At 43.4% G+C, this 13963-nt stretch overlaps 1 protein-coding gene across 1 annotated transcript in view; it reads right to left on the bottom strand.

Moving 5' to 3' along the window:
• The window catches only part of LOC306967736 (dual specificity calcium/calmodulin-dependent 3',5'-cyclic nucleotide phosphodiesterase 1A-like), a 58049-nt gene extending 44305 nt beyond the window's left edge, over window positions 1-13744 (bottom strand). Inside the window, exon 1 of the mRNA XM_079562896.1 lies at window positions 13162-13744. Coding sequence (XP_079419022.1) covers window positions 13162-13655 — 494 coding nt within the window. The 5' untranslated portion in view covers window positions 13656-13744. The remainder of the gene's footprint in view (window positions 1-13161) is intronic.
• Between the last annotated feature and the right edge of the window lie 219 nt (window positions 13745-13963).

Genomic DNA, 13963 nt, shown 5'->3' on the forward strand with positions numbered 1-13963 from the left:
TTCAAACACCAAACTGTGTCAAACTGTGAAAGGCTGTTGGATTGAAGCGCCCCAGGGAATGTTTGTAACTAGGGGAAGTGTAGTCGAAGTTGGTCCACGCTCTGAATCAAAGTGCAGAGATGGTCAGAGGGATGCAGCCTCTTGATATTTAGAAGAATATTGGTTCAGGACCATAGAACCATCAAACGTTTTGTTGCATTACATTTGCATTGCATTATTCATTCACTCCATACTTGGTGGTGGTAAGATACTGTTGTAGCCACAGCTGCCCTGGGGCAGACTGGCAGAAGTGAGGCAACCAGTCTGTCTGCGTCATCGGACCCTCCGACCGCCACCAACCACTCACTCACTACATTCTCCAGGCTTCCTGTTGTTTCCAGAACGGTCTCCCATCCAAGTCCTGCCAGGCCCTTCCTGCTCAGCTTCTGAGATCTGATGTGATCGGGCAAAGTAAAGGCAAAGACCAACTGACAAGAAAAGAAAAAAAAAAATCAAGCACGGAGCCACCAGGAATCCATCATCCACCAGTGCTGCCATTTCCAGCACCTTTAACTGACCTGAAGTGCCTCTTGGATACAGTTTGAGCGTTTAACCATACTGTTAAGTCACCCATACAACAACAACATTGTTCCCTCATCAGAAGTAGTAGTTTTGATGAGGGAACTACTACTTTTGATGTAGTTGGCAAAGTAACTACATCAAAAATAGTTTGTTTGCTTCATTGATGCAGGTTTGAGTATTCCTGTTCACTGGTCGTTTTTCTTTCTACTGCAGAAGCGCTTTGATCCATCCTTTTGTGGCAGGTAGAACACAGAAGTGTACTCCACATGTTTTAATGTTCATAAACTACGTTTGCCTGACGGCGGCACGCTTTTCTTCCTTCCCAGGTCCACCCGTGGCACCGCGTTAATGTGCCATAAGCCACGATCGCTGGCCGTGCTGACACATGTTTCCTTTGCAACTTTCTGAGTGACAGTGCAGGATTTTAGAGGCAGTTGTGGTTTGTTTTATTTATGACAGACGTATGCAGGAAAAATTGTCAATTTAAGGCCAGTTTGAATAAAATGTACTACTTTTAAATGACATTTGTAGCATCCCAGTCGTTTCCCTTCTTAGTACACAGTGACCACCGTATGAGCTATGTAACAATTTACAATATAGCATCCATTGACAAAATGAACAGTAGAAATATTCCATAAAATAAATACAATTACCCTTTTCCGCCATTCCAACTATAGCAGCTAAAATTACAACAGTAAGGTGCCAAGTTTCCAGTCAAATATAAACACCTCTTAATCAGCACACAGGATATTACATCATCAGACAGGAAGTACTCCACTGATTATAGACATTCCCCCCAATCACGAGTTTAAAAAGGAGGGATTACCAATCAAATAGACCGTTACCATAGAGCAAGTTCATCAAGAGCAAATCAACAGCTACGAACAGAACTTTAATTGGCGCCCAAAATGTCACTGCATTCCCATCATGGAGTACTGTAGGGCGCCTGCCGTTACAAATGTCACAGACAGGTGGATGTGGACAGTCAGCCACTCCATGTCCACGATCTAAACATCCATAAAAATAAAAAAAACCTTTTTGTCAGTAAATTTTAAGCCTATGATTACAATAGGAGCAAAGCCACACAGATGTGGGCGGCCTGTTAGTTGTGGTGGTGTTAGTAGCTAGGGCACGAGCCCTCGGCCTTATTTCTAAGAACGTCCCTTTTCCTGCCGGACGAAGAGCATGGACAGAGGTAACTGGATTACAAGCTATTGTTGCTTCAAGTGTGATGAAAGAACAAAATCCCTGAAACTGGGGAGAACATTTGTCTGCATCAGTGTGACTTGTCTATTCCAGCTGTTGATAATCCAATCTGGCAGTTTAGAAATGATTCTCTGGTTTTGTTCAGTCATTTAATATTTCTAAACCTTTCACAAAAGGCATTGCTTCTAAACAGGTGTTTAGGAAATCTGAATAGTTTCTACGATTCGATTCTACGCATCATGAGAAGTGTGAGTCATTTCGGGAAAAAAAAAAGGTTCCGTCTAACATTTGTCTGACAGATCCACCAACATATTTCTTAAGGTAGAACAATTTCTCCACTGAGCTGATGCTTCCTTTAGCAATGCATGCTGTAAATGCAGCCTTCTATTCAATACACTGAATGAGATCACCCCCTTTCATTTTTACTTTCATTTCTGTATTTTTATTATTTAGAGAAAAAAAAAACAGAAAGACAAAGAACGAACTAAAGGCTACACAGATGATTTCTGAACACACATGAAAGAAAACGGTTTTGAACACTATATCACTCTATTCTAATCCGTTTGCCTTTCCATCATTGGTTATTGAATTGGTTATAGAAACGGAATTGGTAAGTCCGTTTCAAAATAAAATGTGAAAAACTGAATTCATTATTGTTTGATTGTGTTTCCCATTTGTAAACTACAACTTCCAATATTTTGTTTAGCCTACTACTGCTTTGTTTGACATGTTATCAGGAACGATGAGTGGGGACAGTCGGAAACAGCAGCGAGCAACTTTGCGCGAAAGGCAAAATGGAATAGCACATGGGTTTCAGACGTGGGGGGGGCACGTGGGGGGTTGATGCAGCCTTTGAATATCTATGTCCTGCGTCTCGGCAGCACAACCACCAGGCATCCTCACTCAGTGCTGCTGCCTATGGCTCATGCCTCTGCCTTTATGTTCCCACACTGAGGCCGCTGTGACTGAGGGGAATTAAACAGCATTTGTACCACTTTATTAATGCAGTTAATGAGAACAATGAGGAGGAGAGGGTTTTAGAGGCAGTTGTGGTGAAAAGGTCTGGGCTCATTCTACGCATTAGGGCATAGCTGGAGCATGTAGGGGGTGGAAAATACATGATTTTAACCTTTTTCAACTCCGTATAGTCCCTTTGCATATAGAAAAGTAGACTTTGTACACTTTGTTTTACATTACCCTGATACATTGTACACAACTAAATGTAGTACAGTGTAATGTGCTATGTAACAATGTGTAATAGCCTGTACCTATGCAGCACATACACTATGGAATAATGTGTATTAGTTCTTTGGAGGTACATAATGTAATAAGACCCTTAGGGTGAAGACTTAAGGTTAGGGTTAGAGCTTGGGTTTGATGTCTTATTACATTATGTTCCACCGGAATACTAATACACATTATTCCATTATGTATGTAACCTGTTATTAACAGGTTATTACACAGTGTTACATAGCACATTATATTGTACTTAATATGACAGGTACAATGTATCAAGTGTAGTGTAAAATAAAGTATTACAGAAAAGTGCTATACAAGTTTGAGTTATTATGATTGTTATTACCAATTACCACTAACAACACACTCAGTTGCAAACTGAATGAATCAAGGGTGAATCCTGACATTTGTGATATAAGATATATTATATCTTATTTACAGTATGTACATTATATATGGTATATCTTAACAAGAAATTTTGTCATCCAAAAACATGCATCATGTTTATCAGGAGTGCCACAAACCGACGCACTCTAAGAACCCTCTTCAAAAGTTAAGTCACGTTACAAATGTAGCAAATCATGGAAAAGTTATGTTCCATCATGCCCATGTGTAAACCCAGCATGTGAATTTCACTACAAACACTACACTCATGTAGACCTAAAATATGCTTCGATCTGGGGCCCGGACTGACCTGAAAATCAGATTCTAATATCTCCGCACATTGAATAAAGGACAATGATGAAAATAAAACATTTATCAACATCAATCAGTCGTCAGTGTTGTTTATCTTATAAGACTAAATTGGCCAGGACTCTTTGAACTCTTGTGCCATTTAAAAGCGTGTTGTGGCCAAGTCCCAAAGTCACAGTGCAGCCGGAGCATTTCCACTGAGGCTCCTGGAGGCTCTTCAAACAGCGTGTCATTGACTGGACATGTGTTGGAGTAATTACAGCATTGTTACATCACAGGAGCAGGAGAGCGGAAAATGAGCCAGTGGAGCACAGACGGGAACAGCAGAGCGTGGACTCAGGTGAGCTGACCGGACCGTCCCAGGCTGAACACTCATTTACTACAACTGTCGTTTCCCTTTGTTAAAGAAAACACTGGACTGAACACGGTTTAAGCTTCAGTCTGAACACTGTTTAAACTTCAGTCTGAACACTGTTTAAACTTCTGTCTGAACACTGTTTAAACTTCAGTCTGAACACTGTTTAAGCTTCAGTCTGAACACTGTTTAAACTTCAGCCTGAACACTGTTTAAGCTTCAGCCTGAACACTGTTTAAGCTTCAGTCTGAACACTGTTTAAGCTTCAGTCTGAACACGATTTAAGCTTCAGCCTGAACACGGTTTAAACTTCAGTCTGAACACTGTTTGAACTTCAGTCCGAACACTGTTTAAACTTCAGTCTGAACACTGTTTGAACTTCAGTCCGAACACTGTTTAAGCTTCAGTCTGAACACTGTTTAAGCTTCAGTCTGAACACGGTTTAAACTTCAGTCTGAACACTGTTTAAACTTCAGTCTGAACACTGTTTAAACTTCAGTCTGAACACTGTTTAAGCTTCAGTCTGAACACTGTTTAAGCTTCAGTCTGAACACTGTTTAAACTTCAGTCTGAACACTGTTTAAGCTTCAGTCTGAACACGGTTTAAACTTCAGTCTGAACACTGTTTAAACTTCAGTCTGAACACTGTTTAAACTTCAGTCTGAACACTGTTTAAGCTTCAGTCTGAACACTGTTTAAACTTCAGTCTGAACACTGTTTAAACTTCAGTCTGAACACTGTTTAAACTTCAGTCTGAACACTGTTTAAACTTCAGTCTGAACACTGTTTAAGCTTCAGTCTGAACACTGTTTAAACTTCAGTCTGAACACTGTTTAAACTTCAGTCTGAACACTGTTTGAACTTCAGTCTGAACACTGTTTAAGCTTCAGTCTGAACACTGTTTAAGCTTCAGTCTGAACACTGTTTAAACTTCAGTCTGAACACTGTTTAAACTTCAGTCTGAACACTGTTTAAACTCCAGTCTGAACACTGTTTAAACTTCAGCCTGAACACTGTTTAAACTTCAGCCTGAACACTGTTTAAGCTTCAGTCTGAACACTGTTTAAACTTCAGTCTGAACACTGTTTGAACTTCAGTCTGAACACTGTTTAAACTTCAGTCTGAACACTGTTTAAACTTCAGTCTGAACACTGTTTAAGCTTCAGTCTGAACACTGTTTAAACTTCAGTCTGAACACTGTTTAAACTTCAGTCTGAACACTGTTTAAACTTCAGTCTGAACACTGTTTAAACTTCAGTCTGAACACTGTTTAAGCTTCATTCTGAACACTGTTTAAACTTCAGTCTGAACACTGTTTGAACTTCAGTCTGAACACTGTTTAAACTTCAGTCTGAACACTGTTTAAGCTTCAGTCTGAACACTGTTTAAACTTCAGTCTGAACACTGTTTAAACTTCAGTCTGAACACTGTTTGAACTTCAGTCTGAACACTGTTTAAGCTTCAGTCTGAACACTGTTTAAGCTTCAGTCTGAACACTGTTTAAGCTTCAGTCTGAACACTGTTTAAACTTCAGTCTGAACACTGTTTAAGCTTCAGTCTGAACACTGTTTAAGCTTCAGTCTGAACACTGTTTAAGCTTCAGTCTGAACACTGTTTAAGCTTCAGTCTGAACACTGTTTAAGCTTCAGTCTGAACACTGTTTAAGCTTCAGTCTGAACACTGTTTAAGCTTCAGTCTGAACACTGTTTAAGCTTCAGTCTGAACACTGTTTAAACTTCAGTCTGAACACTGTTTGAACTTCAGTCTGAACACTGTTTAAACTTCAGTCTGAACACTGTTTAAACTTCAGTCTGAACACTGTTTAAGCTTCAGTCTGAACACTGTTTAAACTTCAGTCTGAACACTGTTTAAGCTTCAGCCTGAACACTGTTTGAACTTCAGCCTGAACACTGTTTAAGCTTCAGTCTGAACACTGTTTAAACTTCAGTCTGAACACTGTTTAAACTTCAGTCTGAACACTGTTTAAGCTTCAGTCTGAACACTGTTTAAACTTCAGTCTGAACACTGTTTAAGCTTCAGTCTGAACACTGTTTAAACTTCAGTCTGAACACTGTTTAAACTTCAGTCTGAACACTGTTTAAGCTTCAGTCTGAACACTGTTTAAGCTTCAGTCTGAACTCTGTTTAAACTTCAGTCTGAACACTGTTTAAGCTTCAGTCTGAACACTGTTTGAACTTCAGTCTGAACACTGTTGATGTTTGCCGTTGAAAGGACTTTTTTAGCATCTTAGGACCGAGTCACTAACCATAGATGTAATAATTAGAGATGGCCGGTGTTCCATTCAGCCTCATTCATTGGTCTGGAGTCGTCAGTGAAACTTACATGGCTGTTCAGTCAAACATATTTCACCTACCTCAGCGTTGTCACATGGGTCATGACGATTTTTAGAAAAAATAAAACTCTTTGGAGCCAGGCTTAAAGCCGTTCTACGGAGGTCTGAAGTCCCATTAGAATCCTGTCCAGCAAGTGTCTCTTGGAGTTGCCCCTGGCCACAAGGGGGTGGTATTACAGCAATGTCAGCTCCCCGCCATGAGGACCACAGAGAAGCACATTCTTCGCCCATTGGCAGTAACATCATTTGTTGGTTTTATGTTTGAAAATGTATTTCAGAACAGTTTCTCTCCCATGAGTTTAGTTCTAGAATGTGAACGTAGCCTTTGGACTGGAGTACGTGGCCAGGAGCAGGTGGAGGTCACAGCTAATGCTACACCAAGAGCAACTGAAACACTGACTGAGGAGGCTCTGGCACACAGAGAGAAAATAAATAATCTGAATGACAGATGTGTTTGCCCATGAGCCTCCAGTCTTCTGACTGGTACAGAAGGCAAACTCCACCAAGGCAGGGCCTGGTGACGGCACAGTGGATTCAGGCATGGCATCCCACTATGTTGAGTGAAAGCAGCTACTGTTTGTACTAATTTGTAATAATATTACATCTTGTTATTAAAACTATAATATATCTATTGTATACCATGATATGTGATATGGAATTGCAATGTGCCTAGGCTTTATAATGACAAGAATAGTAACTTGTACTTGTAATGCACTTTATACGTAAGCTTCAGTTGACACACTTATTCATTCCACACTTGGTGGTGGTAAACTACTATTCCTGCTTTAGTTGCCTTGCCTGACAGAGGTGATGCTGCTGACCTCCAACCATTCACCACCATCCACAAACTCACTCGCTCATTCAGACACCACAAGAGGCAAGATGTGTGAAGTGTCCTGCACAAGGACACAACAAAAGTTTTTCCTTTTTCTTGATCTTGTTTGGCCGTCCCTTAGGTGTTGGCTTTGTTGTCCCATAAGCAAATGTTCTCTACATTTTACCGATTGTTCCAGAATACCAGGGGCCCCCATGTCTGGACTAGGGGCCCTTCTTCAGTCCAGATTAGTGTCAGGAGTACCTAGTCATTTGATTTCTGTGGCATTAGGAATCAGATCGCTGTGCTGTCATCCTCCTCCACCATCTTGGTCTCTGCCTGTCTGTGCTTCTCGTGTTGTCATTGAGTTTTGCTGCATTGCCACGCTCAGCTTGTCGTCATGGCAACAGCTCAGCACCAAACCATGCTGTTTTCTCCTTTTTTTCCCATGGATGTAGCTGCTTGAGGCTGCGGGTTATGTATAGAGCCATGTCACACGCCCACCGCTAATATCCACTCATTATCTGTCACTCCGCTCCTCCATATTCCCCTGTCGCTATGGTAACAGCCGACCACAACGCCTCACAGTCCGGTGCAGTGTACCAGGCTCTCGCACGCACATGAAAGGGGCATTCATATCTGCATTTGCAGGTCACAGTGGTGGAGTGGTTAATCTCCAGGTGGGTCTTCTGTCTTTCCTCCCAAGTGTCACTGGACTCTCCTGCATCTATCTGGAAAAGGGGTTGGCAAACTTTTTGCATGTGCCACTTATTGTTAGGAGCACCACTCAGGGAGCTAATGGCACCATCAGATATGACGACTCATACTGATTTAACATTTGTTACCATTTTAAAACCTTTTTTCATGTTTCTATTTCTAATTTCTGCCAGATTTTTATTTTTTTTGTGACAATCCCAGAAGCCGGATTATCACAAAATTCCGACTTGTGCAGCACTGACTTATTTGAAGAACCACAGCGATCAAATCGTGCTAACAATGCGGTACTGCTAACAAAGCCAAGGTAAGAGCAGAGCAAACACATCAGCAGACCCCGTCCACTCCCCACTGGTCAGTGAGAGCAGAGCAAACACATCAGCAGACCCCGTCCACTCCCCACTGGTCAGTGAGAGCAGAGCAAACACATCAACAAACCCCGTCCACTCCCCACTGGTCAGTGAGAGCAGAGTGAACACATCAGCAGACCCCGTCTACTCCCCACTGGTCAGTGAGAGCAGAGTGAACACATCAGCAGACCTCGTCCACTCCCCACTGGTCAGTGAGAGCAAAGCAAACACATCAGCAGATCCTGTCCACTCCCCACTGGTCAGTGAGAGCAGAGTGAACACATCAGCAGACCCAGTCCACACCCCACTGGTCAGTGAGAGCAGAGCAAACACATCAGCAGATCCTGTCCACTCCCCACTGGTCAGTGAGAGCAGAGTGAACACATCAGCAGATCCTGTCCACTCCCCACTGGTCAGTGAGAGCAGAGCGAACACATCAGCAGACCCCGTCCATTCCCCACTGGTCAGTAAGAGCAGAGTGAACACATCAGCAGATGCTGCAGTTCATTTGTCTTCAGAACCTTCAGTTCGATTCCCATTTCGTCCTGTTAATCTCTATAAATTCCTGCAAATTTTCATTGAATTTAATTCAACTGCAACTAAAAGCTTTTAAACATATACAATAATGCACCAAATTATTGACATATAAAAGGCTCTGATTTAGGTCAAATATTCCACTTTACACACACGTGCACGCACACGTGCACGCACGCATACACGCACACACACCTACACACACACACACACACGCACGCACACGCAATGTATGTGAAGTTTGTACCTGTATGAGTAGAATAGAAGCTACTTAAAGTAGAAAGAAATTGGATCAAACTCATAGCACATGCAGTGGGAGGGAACAGTATGTGAACGCTTTGGAATTTCTCACATTTCTGCTGATAAAATGTGGTTTGATTTTCATCAAATTCATAAGAATGAATTAACAGTGTCTGCTTAAACTAATACCACCCAAACATCTACATTTCATCATTTTTTATTGGCCATAACATGTAAACATTCACAATACAGTGTGGAAAAAGTAAGTGAACGCCTGCTGCAAAAGAAGGATCAGCAGATATTTACTACAAGGGGTTCCAGGCTGTGAAGGTTTTTCTGATAACAGTGAGGAGAGGGGTTTGATGTTGATGTGCTGTTCCATTTTTGAACAGTTTGGGTAAATCATGGTGTGGGGCTGTTTTGTTGCCTCAGGGCCTGGACAACGTGTTCTCATCAACAGAAACATTAATTCACAATTTATCAAGATACTGTTGCAGAAAAAACCTGACACTTTCACAACAGCGTGTGAATAAGTGAGTACACCTCTGTATTAAATATCTGCTGATCCTTCTTTTGCAGCAATAACTGTTTTCCTGTAGTCGCAGATCAGACGCTCACAACGATCAGGATGAATCTCGGACCATTCCTCTTTACTAAACTGCTGCAGTTCTGAAAACTGCCTTAGTCTGTGAGTTTGGCTTATTGGGACTTATTTTGGGGTCATTTCATAAACAAGGCTCACTCTGAGTCTGGCTCGGTTACGATTTCTTTGCTTCAATTCTTTATAAACACTGCACTTTCTCACGCTCTGAGGATAAAACACATTCATTATTGACACTGATGTTTATTATTAGATCTGACTTAACCTGAACTTACGTTTTAACGTTCAGGCACCAGAGAAGTCTGGGCAAAGCCTCAATTGTCTGATTTAGTTTTATGGCCTTGGTTTTTTGTGTGTGTTGCTTTTAGAATGATATTAATACTAAGAGGAACACCCCGGGCATCGTTACTGCGTTTGAAAAATCACTTACTATACGGCTTTATTATTATCAACTGTTTGTGCGTAACTAACTAATCTAACTAATTAATTTAAGTATGGAGTCAAAACTGTTCCAAGCGTTATTCATTTATCGCTATAAGCTATCAATGAACAAAAAAATGAGTCTGATGTTGGTAGAGTAAGTAGAAAGGCCTTTCTGCCATAAAAATAACATGGTGGGTTTGTGAATCCAAACACTGCCACAAACTGATGGGGTACAACATTTTGAAATGTTCTTACAAAATCTGTGTATATATGTCCCTGCCCTCCATCTGAGGGTATGACATCATCACATGAACGAAAACTATGACAAACACATTTGACATGTGTTTTGGCTTTCAAGCTGATTATCCAATCAGAAAGCAGAAAGTCCCCCACACTTGTCAGTTCCTATGGCTGACACCAGTTATAGATTCTCTCTCTCTTCCACAATCCTAGCACCTGTCTCCAATTGGTCCTCATTGGTGCTAGTGCGGCCTCCAAAAGGTCAGTGGTTCTTTCCGAGATCGGCGAAGTTTAGCTCCTGGGTCCTGATCCTCGCTCCTTTACCATGTGATGAGGTCAACCACGAGGTCCCTACGCAGTTAGGAACCGGAGCTTCAGCTGCGTCCAGATGAACGAAATGAAATGAAAGTTACATTGCAAACAGCTTTCTCATAAAAATAATATCTCCCTACCTCCTTCCTCACTGACAGGACTGTACTAAAGGAGCTATGATAGGAAGCATACAGGCTCCTTTACCTCCTTCCTCACTGACAGGACTGTACTAAAGGAGCTATGATAGGAAGCATACAGGCTCCTTTACCTCCTTCCTCACTGACAGGACTGTACTAAAGGAGCTATGATAGGAAGCGTACAGGCTCCTTTCCTACCTCCTTCTTCACTGACAGGACTGTACTAAAGGAGCTATGATAGGAAGCATACAGGCTCCTTTACCTCCTTCCTCACTGACAGGACTGTACTAAAGGAGCTATGATAGGAAGCGTACAGGCTCCTTTACCTCCTTCCTCACTGACAGGACTGTACTAAAGGAGCTATGATAGGAAGCATACAGGCTCCTTTCCTACCTCCTTCCTCACTGACAGGACTGTACTAAAGGAGCTATGATAGGAAGCATACAGGCTCCTTTACCTCCTTCCTCACTGACAGGACTGTACTAAAGGAGCTATGATAGGAAGCGTACAGGCTCCTTTCCTACCTCCTTCTTCACTGACAGGACTGTACTAAAGGAGCTATGATAGGAAGCGTACAGGCTCCTTTCCTACCTCCTTCCTCACTGACAGGACTGTACTAAAGGAGCTATGATAGGAAGCATACAGGCTCCTTCCTCACCGACGGGACTACATGGACACTCCTTGTCATGGCAGATGGAGACCCACATCCGGTTGTGACTTGCCCACAAGAACGCAAGTGCAAATGGGAGGCAATCAACTAAAATGACTGTTTTTGTTTTGTTTTTTTATGGTGCACAAATGTAACTGAACAAACAGAGGAAATATCATGAGCAGACCACAGGCCAAAGGCAGCCTCTTTATTAATTGTAGTTTTCTTTCCGTGACACACATTTCTAAGGTTAGAATGAATCCCAAGTTAAGCGTTAGTCATTTAAATCAGAATGCGAATTCACACAAATTAGATCAAAGACCATATGAGTTTTCTCTTGAAAACTCATATTTCAAAGACCTCAGTTCTATACAAAAATGAATAGTGTTTTTGAACAGCTCTCTAAAATGAACAGGTCCTAGAGATTCTGCTCTCGGCACTAAATGTGTTACCTCTCTGAACCTGGCAATTATCCTGTAATTCTCAGGTGTTTTTCTTGTTAAATTGAATATAATTCCAGAATGTTTAACCCCATAACTCAACCCTAGGACTACAGATGGAAATGATAATTGTACGTTGCCCTGATGAATAAATAAATGAAAAATAAAATGAAATAACTTAGAATCAAGTTGTACAAAGTTCTGTGTCTTGTCATCTGTCAATGTCACTGGGGCAACCTGTCTGGACAAGTATCTCCAGATCTTGAAAAGGGTGTTATCAGGAGAGCCCAGATCGAGATCTTTTAACTGATTGTTTTGGAAAAACCGAACGATTGGAGGACACTCACTGGGAGAGCACGGAAAACGGCGAATGAGTCTCAGAGACCGGCCCTCGCTCTATGTTTACCTCCAAACACTCATCCACACTCATACGTCATATCAGTGAGGCCCTCTGGGGGAGCGGAGGGGAATCGGGCAAGGTGCGTGCAATGCGTCAATATGTAAACCAGCACAAAACCCACTGAAAATCTAAGACATTCAGTGAGACATTTATATGATCCTGATGGAATGTGGTCTGGTTTCAAACTGCAGTGTCTCTCTGTCCCAGGCAGACAGTCCCACAGCACCGTCCTGTGTCCTAAACTGACCCACAGGTCTCCGAGTCTATAGCCCATGCAGAACAGGACCATTGTGGATTACTCACTCGTGTTGATATTGACTCACTGGGATCCACTTTACAAATAGCCTGCCATAGTCTATTCCTCTAACAACCATGTTTAACTGTGTTCGATGGAAGGTGCTAAACGCGGCGGACTTTGCGCACTCGTGTAATCGTTAATTCATGTCTGCGCGCACTGAGTCACCGTGAGACGCTCCGCTGCGCCACGACCCGCCGCGCTTTATTCCGCGCACACGCACGCTTTCATGCCAGTGACCCCATCACATTCCGTTGGCCAGGACGAGTCGCCATGGCAACCGGGTGACCACGACGCTCCAAAGCAACACGCGTTAATGCCATCGAATGTGGTAACGAGGCGCATGCCCTTCACTCTGTCTGACACGAGCCCATTCTGGTGAGAATGACGCATTCACGAGCGCCTCGCGCACGGTCTGTTTACCGAAGCATCCCTCCCACATTTGCCGAGCTCTGTCATGCCGCTCACAGAGTCAGACATCCGCGCGGACGGGAGACACCGTGACGCTGCTGTGAAGTCGCGCTGGTTGTCATACCGCGCGCCGCTCCGTGCATAGTTATCGCGCGCGCACGGAACGTCAGTGCATCATACATGAACTGGACACTCACATTCCTCTGAGCCGGGCCAGGACGTGCGCGGGCAGGTCCACTCTGTCCTCGGTGTTCTGCCGCTCCAGCCGCCCCTCCATGGTGCTCCGTGGGGCCGATGTCTCTCTCATGTCCGCCTGGCTGCCCTGCTGCGCGGCTGAGGATGCGCCCCCGTTTACCCCGGACTCTCTCGCGCGCTCAGAGTCCTCTGTCTCTCTCCCGCTGTCCACCTCTCCAGCAGCGCTCATCGCATCTTCCGAGTGCGTAGCGCGCGGTTCGGAGCCGTGCGCGTCCCCGTGCGCGCCTTCCTCCTGCTGGTGCGTTTCAAAGTCTCCCTCAGTGGCATCAGTATTCAGTCCCGCTCCATCCGCGCTGCCTGGGGAGTCCGCCGTGGGGTTTTCTCGTAGAGCTTCCATGTTGTCAGCCTCTCCGGATTCTGGAGAAAGTTTCCATCCCGGCTGCAGTGCGCTGTGGCCGGCCTCAAAGTCACTGTCCCTGCCTCTCTCCTCTTCCATGATCCTTCCTAACGGCAGGACTTTGCATCGCTCTGGCTCTGACTGTGCTCCTCCTCTGCAGCTCCATTCTGGCTCCTCTCGTTCCCGCCCGTTTCTCTCTCTCTCCAAACTCCTCTCATCAGATCTTCATCTTTAACTGGTTTAGATAAGAAATATGAAAAGGTCTGGTGACTTTCTGCTGGAGCACGGCTGTTCACACAAAAGGTCGAATGCTCTTATGAGACATTTTCTCGCCTGGGTTTCATGTTGTTTTGTCGTTAAATCACCACCTTATAATGCACGATCAAGTGTCTTTGAGGGTGTGTTTC

Source organism: Gobius niger, assembly GCF_951799975.1.
Source record: "Gobius niger genome assembly, chromosome: 9".
NCBI classification, from domain to species: domain Eukaryota; kingdom Metazoa; phylum Chordata; class Actinopteri; order Gobiiformes; family Gobiidae; genus Gobius; species Gobius niger.